Here is a 26,082-nt window from a genome sequence, read left to right on the forward strand (position 1 = left end):
TAACTTGATAAATTACTTTAATAATACAATAATTGCCAGAATTATTTGCAAATAATTTTCCACCAATTGGCTAACAATTGCAGAATATTTATTTATTTAGTTGATTCTACTTTATTCATCTGAGGTCCATAATATTATAAATATCTCAACAACCGATGAACGAATGAATATGATATACCTTACATTTCCATGTGTTTCCTGTGTAAAAATCGATTCACATAATCTGATTGGTCAAAACAAAACAAATCCAAAAAAAAGGAATTTTTGACATTTAGTTTATTGACAGCTAATACAATTTCCTCAGACTTGCATCTGAAATCAGTGTAAATAATTATGATAATAATAATGCATTTTTATGAATTGGCTTTACATGTAGAAAACATATCAAACAGCCACTCACTCACTCACTCATTCACTCACTCACTCACTTACTCACTGGCTCGCTTGCTCACTCACTCACTCAATCAGTATGCCTCACATTCATACAGCCTCTTTTTCTCTCATTTGATGCCAGTCCTTGTTAGACAGTGAAATGGCGATTTGACTGCAGCAGAGAGCAAAAGACGTACAGAAAGGAGAGATGAAATCGTTCACAGCACATATACACAAGGACCGCAGGCATGGAAGGAAAGTGTTGCTCAGCTGTATGCAAGGCACCACAAACCTAGAGAGAGAGATAGAGAGAGAGAGGGGGGGGGGGGGGGGGGGGGGGGGGTTAAATAACTGTGTCTTAAAACTCTTACTGTCAGGACAGAAAGACAGAGCAATAAAATCCTTAATACTTTAATATGTCAAAAGTATTTCTTTCAGTGTCTTCAATCAAAGGTAGCTCATAATTAAGAATTAAGAAGGAAGAAAGAAAGAAAAACAATTTGATTTGTTGGTCAACTGCTAAACAAGCCAACCAGATAAGTTTTACAGACAATTTTGTATTATTATTAGTTAGAAAAAAATGGACTAATCATTGTGAGAGGTTGCTCCTCTCCCTTTTCACTAGGCCCTGGTTCCCAACATTAGGCCTGTTAGTGTCTTTGTGTTAAATCACTCAGTCCAATGTTTCTGTTCATTTCAGTCATGTTACATAAATAATGGAAAACGGGTTTCAGTTGAGTAGTTTGTGTTTCACAATGTTATGTTTTGTTGAAGGTCTTCAGTCCTGTTGGAATGTTTCATTTTTGACAGTGTTGTGATGGTGGAGCTGGTCACCTGTTTAATCAGTAACAGTGACAACAGATGTGCATCATTAGCTGCAAGTAGTGAGTCACTAGGCATGGTCAAGCTGAGGTAGGAAGGATAAAACTGTTCTGAGGTACATTCTGTATAATTTGGCACACTAATGGCTGTGCATGTGTGACCATAGAAAATTATGATTGTCAGCAGTAACAGAATCATTCTACATCAATGTTGTTCTGTATGTTTTGAAGCTATGTATCAGTCCAGCTCACCCTGTGGTGACCTGAGTAGATGGTATGTTCCAGTTAGGTGAGGCTGAGAAGTAGGTGGCAGCTTGCTGTGAGGCTGCAGATTTTATTTATTTATTTGTTTGTTTACTTTGGCTTAAGTTATTTTGGTTGAATTTCCCAGGGTTCATTTTTGTCTCTGCTTCATATTGATATTTTTGTTAATAAACATCATCTGTTTTTTCCACTCTGGGCTGACAACCTGTGTTGTTAACATCCCTTTATACGGAGTGGCGGCACAACAATGATGAATGAATGAGTAAAGAACTGTTATTGTTTGTTCATCCTTTTTCTCTCGTCCCTCATGGATTTACTGATTGTTTTGTTTTTTCATTTCTGAGACATTGTTGACATGTTAGCTTCACTTTTAGCTCTGATCTTAGTCTTGGTACTTATAGCTCTGTTAAACACTCATTGTGATGAGAGATGTGTCACTCGCATTTTGTTGTACTTGATTTTTAATCAGTGATGTTGTGGTGATAGCATACCAGACATGTAGACAGGTGAGAATGGCCAGAAAAATGCCACAGAGGAGCGCAAAGGGCACAGCAAACAGCAGGGAGAGGCAGCGGTAAGTCCAGATACGAGCCCTCTCGAAGCCAACAACACTGTAAAGCCACACTTGGTCTATGCTGTGAGGTGTGGCGGGCTCAGCCAGCACGTCACTGACCTCCACCTAAAGACAGGGAACAAAAGAGCAGATGGTCCAAGTCAAGTCAGTTTATTCATAGATCTAATTTTGATGTTTTGTTATGACCAATGCTTTACAGAGAAATTTAAAATACAATTAAATAATTGAAATGAAAATAAATAGCTAATTAACTGTAACAAATAAATTTAATGCAATTTTATAGTTATATCAATAATTAGGGGTCAAGGACTCAAACTTGATTTTAAAAAGATGGGTCTTATTTTAAATAGATAGGTAAGGTAAACTGTTCCTCCGTCTGGGAGCAGAAATGGAGAGGACTCGAGATTGGAGAGGTACCAATGTACTGTCCATGCAGAGCTTTAAAAACAGCTGGTTTCACTAATCTCACAGGTAACCAGAGAAGGGAAGCATTTTGCACCAGCTGCAGGCGAGTTAGTGATGACTGACATACTCCCACATAAAGAGAGTTACAGTAGTCAAGATGTGAGAAAAAAGCATAGAGGATAGTCTTAAGATTTCCAGAAGAGAGACATTTTTGGATTTTTGCTATTGACCTAAATAGTTACTTTGTTATTTGCTTGTCAAATTTTAGAGCAGAAACAAAAATTATACTCTTTCTACCCTCTATTCTTGCATATGCATGCACATTTGAAAACAGAGATGAAAATTGATTGCACCACTAGTGAAATTTTGGGGACCAATGATAAGGACCCCTGTGACAACTCAAGATAACTTAGATGACACTGAAGCTCAAGTACTTCATTCAGTTTAAAGCGGGTATACAACTGTGTGTCATCAGCATAGAAATGGTAAATGATGTCATATTTTCTCAAAACAGACCTTAGTTGAAGCTTGCAAATTAAATAGGGCCTAAAATGGAACCCTGGGGTACACCACAGGAGACAATAGCAGAGGAATTAAGATAAGAATTGCAGTTAACAATTGCAAGAATTGCAATTTAACCACTTCAAGGCCTTATTCTGAATGTCTGCTACATGTCTGAGACAATCCAACAGTATGGATTAGTTGACTCTATAAAATGCAGCAGAATGATTCATATTAACCAAATTGAAATATCTAAAGACAGCGGTAAGGCATTTGTTATACGTAGAAGAGTTCTTTTGATTGATTGATTGAAGAGTGGACTGCTCTAAAAAAGGGACAAGTTGTGAAAATACAACTTTTTCTGGGATCACTGAGCATGGAAGTGTTTATTGTAGATAAAATGCTGGGCGTATCTGTATCAGATAGAAGAAGAGGGACAGAATGAAGGAATTTTAAAGAGGAAAACAAATACTGTAGACTTGTAGATGTTGTTACTGATGACAGATGATGCAGAAAATTAAAATCAACGAAAATCTAATCTTCAACATATTTATCATGTTTAGCCAAAGAAAAAAACTGGTGACCTCAGAGGCAAAGATTCTCTTTGTGACAGACAGGATATGTGGCTGTCATTTTCAGACATTAAATACCACTGCCATGACTAACTGAGGCCATGCAGACAATGTTGATTCATAGTAAGGGGAAAAGGGAAAGAGGACCTTTAGGTGTTGGTTGATGCCATAAGGGTCCCTGTTGACAGGATGGGTGGGTGTGGGCATGGCAGGGGCTGGTGGAGGGGTCGGGGGTTGTGGCAATGGAGTTGGGGCTTTGCATGCAAACTCAGGAGGAGGAGGAGGAGTGTTTATCTGTTCTTCTTCTCCTCCTTCGTCTTCATCGCTGTCATCGATCCGGCACTCCACCAGACAGTCATCGCTCACCATCATCATCCTCACTGCAGGAGGAAAACATTGTTTTAACATGCATGAAGACAGATGAACACACAGACACACAGATCTTGACTTCAACATTCATACTGTAAACCATGCGCGCACACACACACACATACACACACACACACTCCTCCAGCAGATTGCAGGCATGTCAAGTGTAACCGGCACTTCCACCTGTTCTTTAGCCCCCAAAAAAGAAGCCACACCAAAATCTGTAAATAGCAACTGGTAATTTTAAATCACACTTGTAAAATTTAAATGCATATAGTCACTCTGCATTAAAACATTCTCAGCAAAATAGTTTTTACAACAGATCAGTTTATAATCAGATATTTAGTTGTGCTGAATTGGAATGGGGACTTCTACTTAAATAAAAAATAATTCAAGATTCAGAAACATTTGCTGAATGCAATCCTGCCTTGGAGTTTTGAGTAAAATATCATGTTGATTAAAGTCTTAACAGTTTATTAAAAGCCTTTTTAACAACTTAGATATACAATATGCATGAAACTTGTGCTGCAACGTGACACAATGTAGTTGTAATCTATATTCTTGTTGAGAAATCATCAGAGCAGATTCACAAGAAGGTCAGCAACAGTAGAAATGATAACTCATGTCTGACTTACCTTCCTTACAGTGCTATCTTAATCCTGTATCAGTGACATAGACACTTGCAGAGAGACGGGGCAGGGGAGCCCTGCGGAGAGTGCTAATCTAAAATGTCAATGAGATCAGTTCAACCGCTTAATCACAATGTCCCTCAGAGCTGATTTGGCATATGAGAACCCAGACGGAGCCACACACATACACAAACACACACACATAGACAGACACCTTCACTATTTGACACTGACTTAGAGCGGCAGAAGTGCTAACTAATGTGGTACAGTGCCTCTTGTTTCTTCTGTGTGTGTGTGTGTGTGTGTGTGTGTGGCTGTGGAAAGGGGTTATTTTAGGGGGAGTGGATGGATTTAAAAGATCGCATTACAGCACTGGGGTGCTGTCTCAACACAGTAACTGAAACAGCGAAACACACATACACACATATCAATAATACAGTGAATAAGTGCAAATTCACTCTAATACATATTGAATACATATTTTAAATAGTGGTGAGTCAGAATATAACAGTACCATGAGGGTCAAGAGGTGACAGAGTGGTATGGGAGGGTGGAGGGTGGGGGTCCACACATAAAAATACATACTACTGCTTCATGTAAATGACAACAGAAAAAAGCCCATAACTAAAAACATGTTATTTTATTGAGTGAAATGGTAATTTACTGCCATGGAATTTAATATGATCAGAGAGAAATATGCTTGACTGGACAGGCATCAGGTCATCTATCTCCTTGTCTTCATTTCTCTTGCCATCAGTTTCTATCTCTTTCTAATCTTTTTTGCTTGGTCCTTCATCCATCACATCTAGTTCTTCTTCATCTCCTTTTCTTTCTCTCATTTTCTGATCTCTTCACTGTGTAGGTTTGTCATCCTTTGTCTCTGCTTCTTGTCTCACCTTTTCTTCCTCATGCCCAGTCATTGGCATTTTTAAAAAATTAGCTGCACTTATGCCCTTCCTTTTCATTTTCTTTCAAAAGGCCAATCCATCATCTCTGCCCTTACCTGCAGGTAACACGTGAAAAGATCTCTTGTTAAAATCCGATTCATATTATAGGAGAACACGGTTAATATGTTACAAACAATCAAATCAATAAATAATTGTTAATTTATATTTACTTTATGACTGAAATACTCCCAGGCTGAGAGTCAATGATGCAGTCTGTTTGGGTGGGGTCTCATGTGCTCAGATTATCAGATGGATGTTAATGTTACAAATTCATACATAATGCAACACTTGTTTAATGCTGCAGCAGCACAGCACTGATCACCATGACTCAGAAAATTGCACAGGCTGTTCTAAATCACATCTAATGATTTGGACCAATTACTTGAAAAAAGTAAGAATGCACCAGCTCTGTTGTAGCAGGCATCTCAAATAGTGGCTAACGTTATGGTAAAGAAAATGTCATTATTACTGAAGAGTTTAGCAGACAGTAGTTACATTTGTTACTGAGTTTAATTTTACACATGGAAGCTCTGACTTCACTGTGATTGAATTTGACTGTGCAAGGTTGGTGCAGTACCGTGCCTATTTATTACTTGTTTCAGTGCTTTAGGCAGCTTAGGGACATAGTGGTGACTGAACGTGGCATTATTTTACATTAACAGTTTTAGGAGCTGGAAAGCTAGATCCACCCCTGGAATACGGTCATTTTTACTATTTAAAAATACTGACAACCTCTCAATCATTCATCACTTTATCATCTTTATTGTATTCATATTTTGGTACCACATATACAATTTGACACAGTAAATTTAGTGACATCATCAAACAGTGATCCAGAATAACAGGGTGCTTTAATCATAGAAGCAGATTCAATTGAAAAATTCTACTTCTATGTTTCCAATACTGAAACACGACAGAAGGGAGATGCCATATATGTAAAAACAGTTCAAATGCTTTTGGAGTCAAAGTAATTAACATTGTACACCTCACTGCAAAAATCCTCAAACACATCTGAATGGGACCTGTGGATGGTGCTAGATATTGTCAAGGGGGCCAGAATGTGTGGATGAATGAGACAAGAATTTTGATTGTGGCTCCAAAATGTTGCTGTTGCGTTCACAGTTTAAAACCAGAGGACATCACTGAATCCTCTCTGATATGGGGGCCGTTTTGGCTCTTGAGGCTAGGGCACAGTTTCCAGTTGAAAAGCAAGTCAACCAAGGCCCTGAGTGAGAAACTCTTACTTATTCCTTCGAAGCCAAACCTGAGTTAGCATGTCTCTAACTCTGCAAAAGCCCTGAGTTTTGGCCTGTGCACCAGGCCATGTATCACATATGAAGGGGAATGTGTTTTCCATCTGTGTGTGTCTGTGTGTGTGCTAACACTGCATGCTGCTATAAAATATTGACCTCACTGCGTACAGTTCTCCCAGGTAACATCTGCCCAGATCACATTATTCTTTTTTAAACGCAATATGCAGGGTTCAGACCTATCAGGTCTTTTCAAGTGAAATAAATGTGAGGAGTAAAATGCGTGAAGGCACTCCTAGACACAGGTCCCAGATCAGTCTACTTTTTTAAAATAAACATTATGAGGACGAACTGATCTCAGACCTGCCACTAGGGGGCAGCTTAAGTCTTTTGCTGTTGATGTAAGTATAATGGCAACCACTTTTAAAGGTCCGTCTGGTGAGATCACTGGTGATGTCACATCCCTGATTCTCCAAAATTTGCAAAAGCCTGGAGAACAAAAACAGACCAGAACATAAAAGTGACCAAAACCAGCTGGAAAACAGATACACTAGACATACTGTAATACGGCACCAAGACTAGTGGCACTATGAGATGGCAGAGACGCAAATATTATACACGTGTCATAAAAATAAACTAAGATCACCAAATGCATGATAGGCATCAGCATATTCTTCATTGTCAAACAATAAATCAATAATTTCAGTCATCCTCTCCTCTATCTTAGTCCACTGGTCTGAAAAGGGCCCGTCCTCTGATGCCGAATCCTACTTTTTTGGCAGCAGGGGCAGCTTGAGGAAGGGAGGAAGAGGAGGAGGAGGAGGAAGAAGAGGGAGCAGGGGCAGCAGCGGTGGGGAGGGCGGACGGCTGCATGGGAGGCTGGCGAGACAGGAGCTCCTTGAACACCGAGTTCATCTGACGACTGATCATCTCCTAAGAGAGCGAGAGGATGAGAGTCAAACAGCAAGGGACAGGGAGAGATATGTATGTGGGAAACATCAAAATTTACAGTGTACAGCTGCTCTACTTAAGAAAGGTCATCAAAGTTCATCTTGAAGGTGATTAATCAGATACAACAGTTAGTTTGCAAGCTGACATCATATACAAAATTAGGGGCCTGTTCCGAGAAGCAGGTTTACTAAGTAAAACCTGGTAGTGTTTTTTCCATCGGTCTATGTTGTTGGCTGTATTCCGCAGAATTTATCTAGAACACAAATTATATTTGTTTTTGGCACAGAACCTAAACATGTTACACAACCTAAATGTGTTGCTAGCATCCTTTGATGTCTGTTTATCTGTCTACTGAATTCAGATTAAGTGGGCCTAGAGAATTAGCTGAGGGCTTTGCAGGTGTCTATCTATGTTGTGACATGAGGATGAATTACTAACCTTGTCCACCGTTGATCTTTCTGCCTGACCAAATGGAGGTCTGTCAGTGGGTCTGAAGCCACCCTGTCTCACAGTGTCCAAAGTGTGTCTTCGCTCCTGAGACCTGAAACACAGGTAAAAGGTTACAGAGACAAGACAGAACAGCAAGTGGAGAGCTCACTTCAACATATAGATAAATGCTGATTTCTGATCGTCAAATCTGATCCGAACACTGTTATAGTTTTGGCTACAAAGGCTTTACATTTGACTCATTAAAGGCTATATAGGTTTGGGAATTTGACAATATGTTGTTCTCATAGTAGAGATCAAAATTAAATGCAGGCTAGGCTCTCTTTAACTCCCCTTAAGAACCAAATTGGCACTTGTCAACACCACCACCATCCTGTTGATGCTGTGTACAGAATTGTTTGAAATGGTGCCTTTAATTAGCTGGTATGTGTAGTATTAATGGTATATGCGATTACCATTGACATGTTAATTTTAAACTGCTTTTTTTGGCCACTTGGGGGCAGCAGAAACAAGCTGTGAGCACAAGACTGACATATTATCACCTTTAAAAGTTCATATGGCTAATGTTAGAAATGTTGTTGCCTAAAACACATCCAGCAGTTATGGAGCAACATTAGCATTCACTGGGAGTTGTTTTTGTGTCCACCTGATGAATGTAAGTCTGATATTTACTCTCCTGATGAGCAGGTTGGCAACTTGCATGGCAGCCTCTGCCATCAGTGTATGAATGTGTGTGTGTGTGTGAGTGTGTGTGTGTGTGTGTGTGTGTGTGTGTGTGTGTGTGAAAATGGGTGAATGGTGGCAAGTATTGTAAAGTGCTTTGAGTGGTCTGAATAATACTAGAAAGCCACTATATAATTGCCGTCCATTTACCATTTATCTTTGTTTTTGCTCTCCACCAACTCCTGACTGAAATGACTGGCTTTTAGCTGCTAAAGGCTCTGTTATGTTCACCAGCTTGTTGCTAACTGTGTCTGTAGTGCAGTGAGAATGAACCAAAACAGTACAGTTATGGGCCATAAAACCAAAACAATGAGCTTAAAGAGGCTGAAACGCACCGTAGAGGTGAGGGGAGTTGTGGGGTCGGGTCTCTATCACAAACATGAGCACTTGATTTATTGTTAATATAGAAATATTGATTATAGCTGCTTTAAAGCAAGTTAATGGTAATACTGTATGTCGTGTGTCTGTTTTTCCCGTTATGCTGAATGTTTCACTTTGAGTTTAGTGCTATATCTCAAGAGGGTATAAACCTCTACATATTGTGATGAGTTAAGCAGGGTGTACAGTATATTCATACTGTGTGCAATACATGGATATATGCGCTGTGTCTGAGATGTGTGTCCTGTCTTACACTGGCAGGTGACGTGTGGCGGGGGAGGTTGGTGGCTTTCGATTGGGGCTCCCCTCACTTCCTCTCTGTCTCCCTGGCAACGAAGCACTGTCACTGTTCACCCGCATCCTGTCAAGACACAAAGAGAAACTTTGTAATTTGTGCATTGTGTGCATTCATGTGTGTGAGTCTGTACGTGTATGTAGCTGTGTGCAATAATGTAGAAGTGAGTATTTTTGTCTGTGAGTGTATTTTTCTGTCTACATCTATTACTACACGTGTCTTGGTGTGAATGCATTCAAATACTGCAGTGTGCATTCTAGTATGTGTGTGTGTGTGTGTGTGTGTGCATGTGTGTGTGCATACCGAGTTGTGTTCTCCGTCTGTGGATCTTCTGCTGTCAGATTTCCAGTGCTGCCTCCTCCTCCTCCTCCTCCTCCTTCCTCTCTTTTCCCTCGCTCTGACCTGAGGGAGGAGAAGAAGAGAGAGATATATTAAGCGTATATTTCACAACAGAAAGAACAACCAGTACAAGTTTAAATATGGGATAATGGTTCAGTGACAAAATAATTGTAGGAGGGAGCAGAGGAAGGAGTGAAATTAAGTGCAGCCAATTTTTTTATATGGAATTTATTCTAAAACCAAACAAAATAATGACTTACAGGCGATGGACAGCATAATACAAGTGCAATCGCCCTACAAAAATACTACCTTTGTGAAATTTGTAATGTTCAATTTTTGTTGAGACTGTGTAGTTGTTATACAAATTTATGGCAATTTTCCAGTTCATAGCTTTTAGTGGTGTTATATCATATTGTATTGTGTAGTATTTACACCCTCTGGTTATACATCCTCTACACTACCTATCTGGAATGGTATGGTGTAAGGCAGTATGAGTTAGATATGCAGTTAAACACTCACACACATGAGAACAGAATGTTCAATGTGATTTTTTTTTTTAATGGCACCATACAAGCTCTTTTTCTGGGCTGGCTGTTGGTTTGGTCTCAGACTGTGCAGAGAGCTAAGATGCAACATTCTTTTAAATCTATTTTTCCATCACTTGTTCTGATAGCTGCTATTTGTAACTGCTGTAAACCTGGACACATGTGAAAGCATGTTGCCAAATGTTAGCTTTCGTGGCAGAGATCCTACTTGTGGCAAAACTGCACATTTTAACAGGTGATTTTGAAAGGAATGATTTTTATCACTTATTTTTAACATTACCATTACCATTTCTAACATGTTCATTTAAAGGAAAAGTCATTAAATATTGTTTTATTATTATTATAAAGCTTATTTGCTCTTATACCGGTATGTTAGATAAGAAGATTGTTAACATTCTCACATTTGTGTGTTAAATATGAAGCTACAGCCAGGAGACATTTAGCTTCCATTGGCATAAAAAATAAAAGCAGGGGAAACAGCTAATGTCCAAAAGGTTAAAAAAAAAATCCACCTACCAGCAGCTCTAAAGCTCACTAATTAACATTACAATTATATATATAAATATTCAACATACATTTGAGAGTAATCTCTCATATTTTGTCATTTAACTTTCTGCAAGAAAGCGAATAAGCATATTTCCCAAAATGCCAAACTATTCCTTGACTGTAAATGTGGCCTTGTTACCATGGTGTTCCTAAAAACATTCCACCTATTCTGGTCTTGTGGCCATGAAAATGACATGAAGTGAAGTATTTATATGAGATACATTTTTACTAAACAAAAAAGGAAGTTAATATTTCTTGCTGTTCTGGGCTATTTCAAACAAATCTTCCCAGTCTTTGGGAAAAACTGATTAAGCTTCCACTGTGTTGTCCCTGGTGGCAAATGCAAGCAATGTGGCACCGAAGAAAATTTATTTGACTCAATTGGGAAGCAAATACAGGTAGATCATCAGGAGAATTTCATCTTGGCCATGGTTCTGAATGGCCAATAGAAGCAGAAACGTCACTTACCCTTCCAGCACATTGATGTACTTGTGAGGAATGAGACCCTTAACCCCTCCCACTTCGCCTCTCCACCAATCACAGGAGGCCTTGCTGTGAAGGATAAGAAGCTCTCCCTGCTTGAATGACAGCTCAGCTGGAGATCTCGCCACGTAGTCGAACATAGCCACTGCCTCCCACTCTGTACACACATGCACACAAACAGCACAGCTCCAATCAACTCAAGCAAATTAATTATCTTTAATTAAAGCTAGAGTGCGGGACACTTGTCTCCCCCTTCTGGCAGTGAGAGTAATTACAAAAACACTGCTGACTCTTGTCACTTCAGGTTTAATCTGATCCAAAAGATTCATATATGCTAAGAATCATAATTTAAAAGGGTTATTCAAAAAAGTGTAAATGCAAGGTTCCGTTAATGTTCATATCGGTAATTGTGTGTATTTGTGGTGCATTCATGTGAAGTATGGTGAGTGATACATAGCCTATGTCTATTGGAAGTCTGTCTCTGGTGTATGTGTGCTACACAGTATGTTCTCACCGTCCTCACTGGGCAGATGCTCTGTCTCTCCGTCTCCCTCCTCCGTGATTGGTTCACTGCAGACAAGCAGAAAAATGGAAGTCGGTTTTTCAAGCACAGTTCCTCTTCTATTTGACACACAAACTGACTGGCTTTGTTTTTGCAATGCCACACTTCGCTTATACAATTTTACTAAGACTCCATACTGTTTTGAGGTTACTCAAATTACCCTCAAAACCTCAGTTTCCTACAGAAAACAAGGGACCAAATAAGTGAAAATACTCTCAGGTTAATAGTATTAAGCAGTTTTTACAGAAAGCATTGCTTGCTGCACAGAAATGCCTTTGCCATGGCTTAAGATTCACTTTCAAGAGGATGAGCCATGAAAAAGGGGGCTAAGGGGAAACTGCTCTACATACTTGGAACCATCTCAGACTGTCTTAAATTCTAACATTACCTACAAATCTCTGGAGCAATGTAAAGCTTTTACCAGTCATTCATTTATTTAGAATCTAAGTCTTGTGAGGACAGAAATAAGTGTAGAGTGTAGATGACACTATATTTAAATATAAATAAGAAGATGTATGTTAAACAAATGCAACGAGACCATTTTTGTATGGAGCCCCAAAACTGCCAAACCCCCCCCAGGTTATCACACAAGTCAAAAACATAACTGAACACATCAATAAATAATATTGTTACGTAAATAATTACAACGGAGTGTATGAAAAAAACAAAAGTTTTAATCTATTTTCTAAACTGATTAGTGGTAAAGGAAAAAATTATTACATTACTTTTTTATACAATTTTCAAGCTTATATTTGCAACAATTTTATTATTGAAGTTAACAGCATTTCACCACAACTAATACCACATTTATGTGTTGCCATGTTAGCCATGTTAGGTTCAGATGCATACAGCATTAACTGCAACCCAACCGGTCAAGGCAGATGGCCGCCCACCAAGAGCCGGGTTCTGTTTGAGGTTTCTACCTGTTAAAGGGGAGTTTGTCCTTACCGCTGTCGCCAAGTGCTTGCTTATGGGGGAATTGTTGGGTCTCTGTAAATTAAACAGTACGGTCTAGACCTGCTCTATGTGAAAAAAGTGCCCTTAGATGACTTTTTGTTGTGATTTGGTGCTATATAAATAAAATTGAATTGAATTGAATTGAACATGTGTTGTTCAATTCTGGCCGCAGACCTTTGTTGCATGTTTTGCCCCTCTCTCTACCCCTGTTTCCTGTCTCTCTGCACTTTCATATAAATACATTTATAAATACATTTATATCATTGTTTCATTTCTCACCAGTACTCCTGCTCCAGAGTCATGTGCTTCTCATAGACAGGGCCTGGCAATTCTGATTGGCTGGGGAAGATGGTGTCATGTTGGAGGATCATAGTTTTGACAAGGTCATTGACCTGTGGCTGCCTAGCAACAGCGTCATCAGAATCAACCCCCCTCAGCAGGCTTGGACCGAAGCAAACGGCCAGGTTGTAGGGCTGCATCATGTTCTCATCGCTATACTGAGACACACTGGGAAAACACACACACACATGCACACAATTGTTATTTTTGGCATGGATGTAAGATTTTATAACTATAGCTGATATTACAAGTGATGAATATCCCACATTGGTTTATATTGTAGCTTACTGATTGAGGAATGCGAAAAGGTAACGTAATACGATGAGCAGAGGCCGTGGGAAGGTGGAGACAATCGCTTTAATCTGGGCAGCTTTCTCAGTCACACCCTCAATTTCTGAGAGTGAGAGAAAGGAGAGAAAGAGAGCAAGATGAAACCTTAAAGGGGAGCAACTAATATAACAAGTTTTATTTGTGCTGTTATAGTTTCTCCGAATTGAAACTGTGCCCAATGCACAAACCATCCCAGATTCTCCATCACTGACTTGGACTCACACAAAGGAATGTTGTGACAAGTACTTGAACTACTGAGGTGACGTGGCTGAGTATTTATTAGGCCTCTGACAGGAAATATATATATTTATGGGGAGTAAACAACCTACAGGCAGGTTTACAACCTTGGTTAGCTGTGCAAATATTGTGAGTCAGAGTTTCTGTACTGGAAAAGAAGAAATTGGGTATACGCCTACAGGAATAACAAGGAGACAGTGAGAGAGAGAACAACAGAGAGCAAACATGACAGTGAGACACACCAGTAGACAGTGTAGAAGTTGCACCACCTTGCATCAACAAAACATGTATTTCTTAAATAAGTTACTTTGAGTGAAGCATTAGTGAATTGGGAGTGCAGCCATTGTGTAAGGCTACTGCTGCAAAAAGTTGAATCAAAATCTGCAGGTTCATTCATATGCAAAAATATCCTCATTACAGCACATGAGGGGGTCAGAAACTTAACTGAAGGGCAATAAGCAACTAGAAACCAAATGATATTTAAATAAGTAACAGAAAGCAGACTTGAAAACCCAAGTGAAACCAATTCATGAGCAACATCTGAAAAGAGAACTACACATAGACATAGAAGTATATAAGGGGTTCTTACGGACACACTCCAGCAGCTGAGAGTAGCTGTCATAAGGGAAGAGAGGAGGCTCGAGGCCCCTGAAGTAAAGCTTCAACACACCAGCCACAGAGTCCAGGTCACACTCACTGTCCGACAGAGGATCCTCTCCTACAGGAAATTAAAACAGACAACTGAGATGAATGTACCAATGTACTAACACAGGCTTATAAACACTTTATCACACAGAAACAAGACATATTAATAGATGATTCCCTCAGGAATTAGTATAGATTATACCAGAGATAACATATTTGACTTCCATTTGCTAGGTGGCCAGAAACACAACTTCAAATGAATGCTATTGTTGCTCCATATCTGATGGATGTGTAAATATGCTAGCACGTTCACCATGTCAACTTTATATGGTTATATGTCAATGTTGTGTTCGCAGCTTGTTTCCGCTACCCATAAGTGGCCAAAAAATCCGCTATTGCAGCCTTAATGATATTAATTACTTATTACACACTGTGAAAACTAATTAGTTTCACTATTTGTTATGTTACTTTTAACCCTAACCCTCTCTAAAAGAGTTGTGCGAGGCCTACATTAATTGGGTCTGGCTTCATTGGTCCAATATATGTAAACCTCAGGCCACATAGCTAATGGAAGTCTTACTTTTCAGTTTTATATTTAAAGCTAGGGTAGGTAATGTATTTTAGAGGCATTTTTTCTTATATTTGTTGAAATTCTCTGTACATCCTGACAGCAACCAGTAAATCAAATGCTCTAAAATTAAAAAGAAAAAAATCCAGTATCTGTAGCTTCTGCAGGCCTGTAATAAGTCTGTCCAATCATTTCATCCAGGCCAAATGAAATGATTGGACAGGCTGCCTGCCTGTCAACCTACCTACCTGCCTATCTGCTTGCACTCTGCCCATGCATTCTTTGCACATGACCAGGGATATGACAAGGACAGACAACACAGAAAGTTTGGAGGCCAGACGAGCAGTGGGATACCGACGGATAGGAAGTGACAGGACTGCATGAATTGCAGAAGGAGAGACGAAAACAGGAATATCAACAGAAACCAGAATGAAAAGCAACGTGCGAACAGCGGACTATTGCCTGTAGTGCAGGGGAAACTGAACAGCACATAACCTTATCAACAACAACAGAGTGAGAGACTTTCAGTGGAAGTTAACTCAACTCCCAGAAGTGAAAATCAGTGATAGATTTTAATGCATCACTGCAGCTTATGGTCAGATACTGAGCTGTCTCTGTGCCCTGGTGCTGCTTTTTGCTCTGGGACTCGGTTCGGAGCTGCGGGTCCAGGTCCGGCTCTCTGACAGACTGATGACTGAGGAGGTTTTGGAGGCGGACAATGAAAGAGACGCAATATCACTCAAATTCAAGCAAGGATATGGGACTCTCTTTGCTTTTGTGGCGGACCTCAAACAGGTGAGAGGCTGTCCTGTTTACCATTTATTATTTACTGAAGGTTGCTGTGCCTTGAGAGGAAGTTGTGTGTGTGAGTGAGTGCAGTAGTAAATACTGTTGTGTTGCATGTGCGTGTGAAGCGCATGCATATGCCTGTGCTTGTCTGGTGGGAGGGGCTAGGGACAAAGAGGAGAGGGGGGAGAGTTGCAGTAGCAGGGCTTTATTTTCAAATCCTGGCATTTTTTTGCCTTTTCCAGAACACTACCTATCACAGCTTGACATTAACCCCCAACATTTCCTCCCAAATTTGAAATGGAAAATTCCTTTCTACAACTAACTCCACTGTTGGCCTGTGGGACCGCTGCTATCTTTCCACACGGGTGTAGAGTGTAACATAGTCATAGTTTGCACTATTTCCCTCCCCCATTTGTGCAGACACAAAAACCAGCAAGTACAAGTCAGTAGTGCAGCACCCCTCACTGGCTTCCCACCCCCTAATTATGTTCGTTGGAGAATAGGGCCAAGGTACAACTAAAAGGTTGGACCAGTATAGATCCTAGATAGTCCTTTCTACAGGAGAAACACTGTTGTTAGATGAGGTAAACACTTGCCTCTCTCAAATGCATCTCTGATGAGGTTAACCTCCCTTTGCGACCCGGGAACTCTGAATATTCCTTCATGGTGGAGACCTGAAAGACACACACACATACATTATTTTACATGTTCATAGATGCCTGGTGTTCCATACACATGACTGCATACACATACACAAATACTTCCACCTACTCATTCTCAGTGTCCAAAGCTCCCTCAGCATGGTTTAGTGCTATATCATATAGACTGACTCACCGTGAAGGTTTATGAAACGGATGCAGCTTTCAACCACCACAGGAATCTGCTGCCCAGAGCTCTAGAGAAGAGAGATGATTAGAGAAGGAGAGAAAGGAGTGTTAGAGACCGAGGGAGAGAGTAAAAAAAGACTCACAGGAGGACAAAGGCTAGGACGATATAGAAAAAAACAGCCATAATAGTAAGAAAAAAACGTGCAAAGGAAAATACAATGCGAGGAAAACAATGAATAAACAGAAGGCATGGGTTAAAATAGCTTTGGAATAACCCGAAGTAATAAAGTGACTAAATGCTATATATGTGTTTGGGTTGATGCAAGATGCAAAATGTTTAATGCCCCTGTTGTAGCCTGAAATACTGCTTAAATTGAGGAGTTTTTTCAAGGAGAAAAGATATGAAAACATATCCACCATGTTCAAAGGAATACTTTGGCATTCAAAGTGAAACACATTCACTCTCTTGGCAAGAGTTAGGTTTGATGAGAAAACCAATATTGCTCTCATGTTTGTTCCAAGCAACTACCACAGCTTGAAGTACCTTGAAGTGCAATACCACTGATGGCCTCTAGATGCTGAATCCAACTGACACAAAGCGTCTAACGAGTCATTATGGTCTCAATTGCTAAATTTGGGGCCTCTAATATGCTACTTTAGCTAAATTATGCTAACAGGGCAGGTATAATCAAGTCACATTAAACGTGTCTGTCCATTAAATATGAAGCTATAGACCGCAGCCTGTTAACTTAGTTCAGCACAAAGAGGGGGAAACAGTTAGCCTGGCTCTGTTAGCTGTACAAATACAGAAATGAAAAATGACAAATTGTGGTTTTATGGGGATTTAACAAACAAATTTTAGTTACCCTTGAACATAGTCTATAGCTATTCCTCCTACTTCTAGTATTTGTGCTAAGCTAAGCTAACTGGCTGTTGGCGGTAATGTTAGCTTCATGAAAGTGGTATCGATCTCATGTAACTCTTGTCAAGAAAGCAAATAAGCGCATTTCCACTAATATCAAACTATTTCTAAGTTTAAGTTTTAATTGTAAATTAGCTCCCCAGCTGCTAAAGCTCAAAAAATTCCAGAAAAAATGCAAAGGAAATGACCTCAGTATAGCTGCCCTGGTCATTTACTGTAAGCAGTCACAGATGAGGTTTGGTACCTGTGTCCGAGACATTCTCCTTCTTCTTCTGCACCAACCCAAGCATAGCAGAGTAGAGACAGAGAAAAAGCAGAGATTAGAAAAGGGAGAGTACGAAGTAAGGGCAATAAAGATTTAGAAGAAGTGGGAAGAGGCGCACATAAGCACACGCACGCGCACACATACACACACACACTAAATAGAGGAGTCGAGAGAGGAGGCAGCAAAGAGGCCAGTGCATTTTAATCCCTTTCACAAGAGAGGAAGAGATAAAAGGGGGGAATGGATTGAAAGGAGAGAAAGCCAGCAATAAGCCATAAGCATGACCATACACATGAAAGCAGCAGTTAAGTACACTGGGGGGGTGGACTGTGAGTGTTTGCATGTGCTGCAACAACCCCCCCCCCCCATTCTTCTGCATCTGTAACAGGATTTTCCAAATAATTTCCTCCATTGAGTTGAACAGCAGTGCAGAGCAGCAGGCAAATAAAAAGGGGGTAAAAACATGGGTGTATTTCAGAGGTATCCTGTTTTTTAAATGCATATGCATGTATGTGTGTATGAGTGTTACCTGTATGTAGGAGACTATGTCTGTGGTGAAGAGTGTATGGCAGAATTGGGAAACAGGTCTGGACCTCCGAACACGTACTGACCGAGCACATTGCATTCTGGGAAATACAATGCATAAACTGCATAATGCCATTTTACATGTGGATGTTCATACTCAAGATCTTATGATGTTTTCTAATTGCTATCATTAGCCCCGCTTCAAAAATCATCTTGTCATATGTAAACAGAAAATTGCCCAAAATGACGTCGTTAAGTCCTTCTCCCTTGTCCCCTCTGCTCTCCTCTCTCCATTTCTCTATGATCAGTCATACTATCTTTATTCCCAGCTGTGTAAATACACTGTTTACCTGGAAGGGTCAGTGTCTACGGCCTCAGCTGGAAGAAAGAGACAGAATACAAGTGAAATAGTAAGGTTTGGTTAAGGACCTGGTGCAAAGAATGCGCAGCATTATTTAACTTTTGCAATAGTCAAAGTTACTAGTGGCATCATCTGTAAAACTGCACTCATCTTTCACAGATACGATCTAACATTGAGTATAAAAGTACCTTTCTGTATGGCATCTTGTAGAAGATCATGTTTGGCTTGAAGTTTGGAAGTCAGAGAACTGCTGGTGAGGAACTCCTTCACTTTCTACAGCAAAAAATATAACCAATTAGTTAGTTTAACAGTTGTTCTCAACTGATAAGCACATTTTCTGAAAATCTATCACAATTCTCAAAACTAACCATACAATCATCACAACAATGTTTAAATTTGACACAACACTTCATTTGTCCAGTAAAAGGCCGTCACTCACTCAAAAGAGTCATAAGTAAATAAATTAATCAATCAGTGTATCATTGCCAACAAAATTACATTTCCCTTTAATATTGCTGAAGCCAAGTGTTTAAGGAATTGTGCCAGTCTGACAGAAAACACTTAAATTGTCCTTCATGAAATGTTTCATTTCTCATTGAGACGCACATACATCATTAAATATCCTCTAGAGCCAACTAAAAAGTATCTATTAAAACTGAATGATGTGAAAAACTCATTGTCATACTGTACAAACACAGAAAATTAAAGCTCTAATGGAATAGAAGAGCAGTGTAATCCTCAAGGCAAACTCAATGTATTGCATGGTCAACTGAAGACAACTGTGTTTATACTTTAAAATTCTTTGTGAAAGTAAAAAGAAATGCATAAACTGTTATGAAAAATTGGTAACTCACTGTAAAATAGTAGGTCTCTGTCTCCTGCTGATTGGCTCGACGCTTGGCAAGGGTAAGTTTGGGGGCGGTGCTTCCTCCAGGGGGCTCATGTGATAGGGTGCTGGGCACGTCGGGGGAGGGGTTACAGTCACTGTCACACATGGTGTCCAGCAGGGCTGTGAGGGTGGCTTTAAGTGTTTTACTGACCTGAGTAAGGGAAAGAAATTGATTACAGTTCATTTTTTGACAGACAGGAAGACAGTCTGCTAGACAGATACACAGATAGATCATTGAATAATTATCTAACCTCCTCTGTTTCCAAGGTAACAGCAGCGAGTCGAGACTGAAGCTGCTGGAACCTGGTCTCCAGCTCGTACCTCACCTGGCTCTCCGCACTAACCTCACACACCTGAAAAACACACATAAAATACAGTATAATACAATATAACACTAAGGGTCATCAGGTTCCCACAGGCGATAAAAAAGACACTATTCCAAACTCTTTATATTGCGAGTATCACTGTTATTACAGTCACACGACCAATGCTTCAGCATGTGGAGAGATCCAGAGCTTGACAAGCCTGCTGGGCCTTGTTACAGCTGCTAAGCTGTTATTGGACAGTAATTATTTGGGGAGGGGGATTTAGTTAAAGGACAGGAACTCTGAAACAGTGCTGTTGTGCAGAATGTTGGGGCTTTAAGAATATTAGCTGACATACGTAGCAGCTATAAAAAAAACAATTAAGAGTTCAATAATTAGAATCATATATCCATTTAGTCACATTACTAAAAACTGCATAATAATCTTCAATCAATTCAAATAGAAAAGAAACTAAACAAACTAGAAAATGTGTTACATAATGTAGGCTCAAGCTTTGAAATGATCAGATGAATGGAAGGTACACAACAAACCAAAATGGCATTTCTGTTGCATATCCAAGACTCTTCTACTATACCTGTGACATGCAATAAACACAACAATATTTGGGTTTCATCTGATTCCCACAGAAACCATACACCTCGAGCAGAGGTATCGTGATTTTACCTGGTCTCCCTCATGCGGGTGGTAGTTGAATCTGAACGGAAGGCAGAAGGCTGTGTCGTGCTGCTGTAGCAACGCATCTCTGTCTCCACCCTGGTCCAGCGATGTCACAGCAGTCTCCAGCTGCTTGAGCCCTGCCTCTTCTGTCTTCTGGATGCGCCACCTACCGATCAGGTAGCACTTCATCACCCTCTCCATAGACAGATGGAAACCCAGGTCGCAGCACTGCCAGGAGGGGGAGAGGCAGAGAAAAGAGGAGGAGATGGATGAAAGGAGGCACGCAATTATAGAGCAGGAGAGGGAAAAAAGGGATTTTTGATAGTAAGTTCTTCAGAAATCAAAAATATCTGCTCTACTAACTTCTTTCAACCCCAAAATATCTCAGCTTTTCTTCAGAAAATAGCAGGAAATATGTCACAAAGAGGTTTCTCAAAATAACTCTCGTAAACACACACACACAATCATGCAACACAAATTGCACGTTTCTTACGTCGATGAGAGTGCTGACGTCCTGCAGGTAGTACTTATTCATGGCTGCATTTGCTGCTGCTAGATTCAGCAGGTAGTCATTTCGAGCCTTGGTACACTTCAACTGGGTCTCCTGCACTCTGCCTTGCCTCTGTGAAACACACACACACAAGCACACACAAAACATGAGAAGATAACATTCATAAGAACACCAAAAGCATGTGTTGATAAAATAACACACATTATGATATTATATGACCATAACCTGCCCCATCTCACTCAAAAATGTATGCATAAAGGGGATATGCATTTATAGAATTTAAAACAACAGGAACAGGAAATGCTTTGTTCTGTTGAAAACCCACTTCAAGACTTCCTGTGATCTGTTCTCTCTTTCTCTGTCATACACTCTCACCTTCTCCATTAATCTCTCCATCTTCTTGACAGAACTCCGCCTCTGTCCCCCTGATTGGCCAGGACCAAGCTCGGCTGTCTTTCCGGTGTGTCTTTCCTCCAACCGCTCGGCCTCCTTCAGTTTCCCCTCAGCTATCAGACAGTCTGTATGGTACTGGTTATACGTCTTCAGAGCCTTCATCCACACATGTATCAAATAACACAGATTCACATCAGCATTGTCAGTGTCAGTTACATTATTTTGCATTATAACATGCAGATAAACGATATAAAGTGCTCACCGTCTGCAGTTCAGTGGTGACTTTTAGCAGCTCATCCTGCATCTGGATTCCAACTTCTTTGCTCTACAATGGGCAAAGTAAGATTGTCAGCCAAAAACAATTTTGCCTCCTTTTATTAGAATAATTTGACATTTTGAGGGATACACTACTTCATTTGTTGAGAGTTATGTGAAAATTGATTTCTGTCTTTCATGTCTGTACACTAAATATGAAGCTAGTAAGAGCCAGGAGACGACTAGTTTAGTTTAGTTATAGCATGTAGCTCCTGATAAAACCATAACTTGTTTTTATTAGGGCCTGAGCCCAAAGGGCCTCTTGTATTTTGTGTGTTTCTTTCTTCTTTCTTTATTATTCTGCCACTTAAACCCTAAATTTGACTCCTTAAACATTCTCAAAAACTCACCAATTTTGGCACGCACATCAGGTCTGGTGAAAAATTTGATACAAATTAAAATCTAACCCCCAAAGTGCCAAAATGTGCTCTCTAGCACCACCTATGTAACTAAAATGGCCGCCACGGCCCGTAGGAATGTCGTAGAGAGATCAAACCAAAACCGAATTATTCGTCTCATCAAGACCTACAAATCATACACTGACACCCCTGTCACGGGCATGTATTGGGCATGGAGGCACTATTCAGCCAGTTTGCATCACTGATGGAATATTGTCATGTAGACGTGTTCAGGCCGGGACTCTTATCAAACATGTAAAGTTTGGGACAGACTGGAGCATTTACAATAAAGTTATAGCAACTTCCTCTGTCATGGCGAAACATCAAATCTCAATGGTGTGAGGATGAGAATTTTCTGCAGGGCGAGACATGTCTGTCTTGCTCACACCTGTGTCATCAAAATTAAGCAAGTTTTTGGCCCTTTCATTTGAATTTCAATTAGTAAATTGAAAACTCTTGATGAGTTTGGTTGTAAAAGAAATTTAAAAAGTACAGACTTTTAACCCACATAACCTGGTCAAAGTTTGTTTGAAATGTGTACTGTCAGGTGTGGAGAGACAATAAGTAACTGCAGCTGGACACAGAAAAATACTCATATATTTGAATGGAGAGTGTGAGCAAACCCACATTTTTTGGTCATTTAGTGCTTCCACATAGTTTTGGATACAAATTTCATTTAAACTTTAAATGAGTCATGAGACGTTGACCTACAAATCTTGAATTTGCATGTGTTTTCTATCTTTTACTGTTTTGGAGATATTAGAGTGTCTTTTCTTGCCCCTCCTGTGATTTGCTAATGAATGTGTATTGTGTCATGTGTCTCAGCACTAAGGGAGTGACATCACCAGGAGCAGTTGGAGAGCAGGATTTCAGAGTACTCTTCTTGTGAAATATCTTCATAAATCCCATGACTTTGGCCAAATCTTACATTAAAAATCATATATTTGTAGGAAATTTCGTCGTAAATCCATTGATAGAGGTTTGAAAGTGGTCAGACTTATAGTTTAGACGTCAGAAGCATTAGTTTGACACAAAGTCCATCTTTTGTCAGCACAGTGTCATAAGTCATGGATCAAAGTTTGAAGTGAATTTTTACATTTTATCAAATTTTTGACCACACCTGATGTGCGTGCCAAATTTGGTGAGTTTTTGAGCATGTTTAAGGGGTCAAATTTAGGTGTGAAGTGGCGTTATAGTGAAGAAAGACATAAAGTCTTTCTTTATTATTATGCCACTTAAGCCCTAAATTTGACCCCCTTAACATGCTCAAAAACTCACCTGGTCAAAAACTCATCAGGTGTGGTGCAAAATTTGATAAAGTGTAAAAATTAACCCCCAATGTGCCAAAATGTGCTTGAGAGCGCCACGTATTTATTGAACTTATTGAAAACTAAAGTGACTAAATAAATAAATGAATAACCCTACATAATAATAGTGATGCATCACTTTGTGCTGTTCAACTAATTTTCAGCAACTAAATTTCTTGGTAGGAAAAATTCCCTTTAGGGCCCTAAAGGGAATTTGATAAAATGTAAAAATTAACCCCAAAGTGCCAAAATGTGCTCGAGAGCACCACCTATGTAACTAAAATGGCCGCCACGGCTCATAGGAATGTCATAGAGAGATCAAACCAAAACTCAATTATTCGTCTCATCAAGACCTGCAAATCATACACTGACACCCCTGATCTAAATCCAACAGGAAGTCCGCAATTAGCCTTTCTAAATAAGACTTTCCCTCAATTTTGGCTCCCAAACAAACACTATCTCCTCTGAGGGCGTTAATGGTATTGGCTTCAAACTTTAATACATGACTAATGACACTGTGCTGAAAAAAAGGTGTTAAACACTTTGTAATAACTCGAACGGTTTGGATTTTTTAAGCCCTGAAAGTTGCAGAGCCACATCACATCAAATGTACCCCTTACAATGTAAAACAATGGGGGAGGCATGGACTTTGTGTCAAACAGGGGCTTCTGACGTCTGAACTATAACTCTGACCACTTTCAAACCTGTATCAATGGATTCACCATGAAATTTCCTACTAAAATATGATTTTTAATGTAAGATTTGGCTAAAGTAATGGGATTTATGTGGAGATTTCACCAGAAGTGTACTCCTCTCCAACTGCTCCTCGTTATGTGACTCCCTCAGTGATGTGAAACATTCCGCAATACACACTCATTATAAAATAACAGGAGGAGCAACAAAAGACTTTAAAACTCAGACTCTAATATCTCAAAAACAGTAAAAGATAGAAAACACATAAAAATTCAAGATTTGTAGGTCAAAGTCTCGTGACTCATTTGAAGTTCAAATGAAGTCTGTATCTAAAACTATGTGGAAGCAGTAAATGTTCAAAAAGGTGTGGGTTTCAATCACACTCTCCATTCAAATATATGAGTATTTTTCTGTGTCCAGCTGTAGTTACTTATTGTCTCTACACACCTGACAGTACACATTTCAATCAAACTTTGACCAGATCATGTGGGTTAAAAGTCTTTCCTTTTCTAAAAATAGACTTGATGAAAATTAGGAAATTAATTTCTTTTACAACCAAACTCATCAAGAGTTTTCAATTTACTAATTGAAATTCAAATGAAAGGGCCAAAAACTTGCTTAATTTTGATGACACAGGTGTGAGCAAGACAGACATGTCTCACCCTGCAGAAAATTCTCATCCTCACACTGTTGAGATTTGATGCTTTTCCATGACAGAGGAAGTTGCTATAACTTTATTGTACATGCTCCAGACTTTAAACGTTTGATAAGAGTCCCGGCCTGAGCACGTCTACATGACAACATTCCATCAGTGATGCAAACTGGCTGAATAGCGCCCCCTCCGAAATTTCAGTGAAGCAGCCCCAGCTGCGGGCAAAACAGTGGACAAAGGAAGTGATGTTTATTTCTCCTTCTTGCACTGTCTGAAAACAGCCCAAGTCTGAAGACCTCTACATGCCCGTGACAGAAGTCCTTTGATTGTGTCGTGGCCTGACATGCAAGGAGGCGCGAGGGCTCGTTCATCGCTGCTTGCATCTTTAATTCTTTTTTTATCTAATGCAATTGCATAGTGCTACTTTGATTGGTAGCAATAACACATTGAATATAGTGCTTGCAGTGATTTTAGAGCAGTTTAAAAGTTCTTTCTTGTTGTTAGGCCTGACTTGGCGTCAGGCCTAACAACACCTTTTAGCGGCTCTGAAATGGCTTAATTAAAAATTCTGCTCCATTTTTATCCACAAGAAGGTACAGAGAACGAGTCTGACAACCAGTAATTTGAGCAAGATGACTCTTGTGTAAAATGAAAGAGGCTGCAGATGCCACTGCAGTACCTAGATGGGACAAATACTGAAAAACACACTGAAAAAAGAAATCTGTCTTTATGAATTTATGCACTGACTCTTGGGCTTGTTTTACTTGCAGGACGTAAAGAATTTGGTTTGCTGCTAGTGTAGTGATCTGCTTATTCTGCTTTGCTCCAACACTGTCCCCAGAAAAGTCCTGCAATGAAGTGAAATCATCTCACCTTGATTTAAAAACACTAGACTTGAATATGACAGTAAAGGACTTATCAAACAAGATTCCTATTTTCTTACAACGACAGTCCTGATGACTGATTGATTTGATTTATTTTTACTAAGCCTGCATGGGCATACAAGACACCATTAAAAAAAAAAAGACTAGATCCTGCATCCCATGTAATTTACAATACCACTATTAAACAAACATCAAACAACATATGATATTTAGCCATATTAGTTGTCAACTATTTGCTATGTAGCGATATTGCGGAGTAATGGCGTCCTTACCAGTGAATGAAGTCACACTCTCTCTGTGTGTATCGTTATCTGAGCTT

The 26,082-nt window shown here is 39.7% G+C and overlaps 2 protein-coding genes across 3 annotated transcripts in view; both read right to left on the reverse strand.

The window, feature by feature from the left end:
- Positions 1 to 258: 258 nt before the first annotated feature.
- On the reverse strand, positions 259 to 4,814 carry zgc:158296 (uncharacterized protein LOC791212 homolog). The gene is made up of 4 exons (XM_044351128.1): positions 4,514 to 4,814; positions 3,657 to 3,889; positions 1,949 to 2,136; positions 259 to 664 (listed from the first exon to the last, which is right to left on the reverse strand). Exons 2-4 carry the CDS (start codon positions 3,882 to 3,884, stop codon positions 481 to 483), a joined length of 600 nt encoding a protein of 199 aa, XP_044207063.1. The 5' UTR covers positions 3,885 to 3,889; positions 4,514 to 4,814; the 3' UTR covers positions 259 to 480.
- A 1,382-nt stretch (positions 4,815 to 6,196) lies between these two features.
- The window catches only part of arhgap4b (Rho GTPase activating protein 4b), a 33,124-nt gene continuing 13,238 nt past the window's right edge, over positions 6,197 to 26,082 (reverse strand). The window contains exons 5-24 of one of the 2 annotated variants that reach the window (XM_044351125.1): positions 21,777 to 21,839; positions 21,497 to 21,670; positions 21,104 to 21,232; positions 20,617 to 20,838; positions 19,879 to 19,980; positions 19,593 to 19,778; positions 18,927 to 19,011; positions 18,728 to 18,755; positions 17,832 to 17,859; positions 16,673 to 16,733; positions 16,435 to 16,512; positions 14,426 to 14,554; positions 13,558 to 13,663; positions 13,210 to 13,437; positions 11,926 to 11,981; positions 11,397 to 11,568; positions 9,802 to 9,900; positions 9,457 to 9,564; positions 8,094 to 8,196; positions 6,197 to 7,637 (exon numbers count right to left, since the gene is read on the reverse strand). In XM_044351125.1, the coding sequence (XP_044207060.1) occupies positions 7,428 to 7,637; positions 8,094 to 8,196; positions 9,457 to 9,564; positions 9,802 to 9,900; positions 11,397 to 11,568; positions 11,926 to 11,981; positions 13,210 to 13,437; positions 13,558 to 13,663; positions 14,426 to 14,554; positions 16,435 to 16,512; positions 16,673 to 16,733; positions 17,832 to 17,859; positions 18,728 to 18,755; positions 18,927 to 19,011; positions 19,593 to 19,778; positions 19,879 to 19,980; positions 20,617 to 20,838; positions 21,104 to 21,232; positions 21,497 to 21,670; positions 21,777 to 21,839 (2,367 nt within the window). In that variant the 3' untranslated portion in view covers positions 6,197 to 7,427. Of the gene's footprint in view, positions 7,638 to 8,093; positions 8,197 to 9,456; positions 9,565 to 9,801; positions 9,901 to 11,396; positions 11,569 to 11,925; positions 11,982 to 13,209; positions 13,438 to 13,557; positions 13,664 to 14,425; positions 14,555 to 16,434; positions 16,513 to 16,672; positions 16,734 to 17,831; positions 17,860 to 18,381; positions 18,479 to 18,727; positions 18,756 to 18,926; positions 19,012 to 19,592; positions 19,779 to 19,878; positions 19,981 to 20,616; positions 20,839 to 21,103; positions 21,233 to 21,496; positions 21,671 to 21,776; positions 21,840 to 26,082 lie in introns of both variants that reach the window. The other variant, XM_044351124.1, reaches the window with a different exon arrangement.

This window comes from Thunnus albacares, chromosome 5 (assembly GCF_914725855.1).
Source record: "Thunnus albacares chromosome 5, fThuAlb1.1, whole genome shotgun sequence".
In the NCBI taxonomy this organism is placed as follows: domain Eukaryota; kingdom Metazoa; phylum Chordata; class Actinopteri; order Scombriformes; family Scombridae; genus Thunnus; species Thunnus albacares.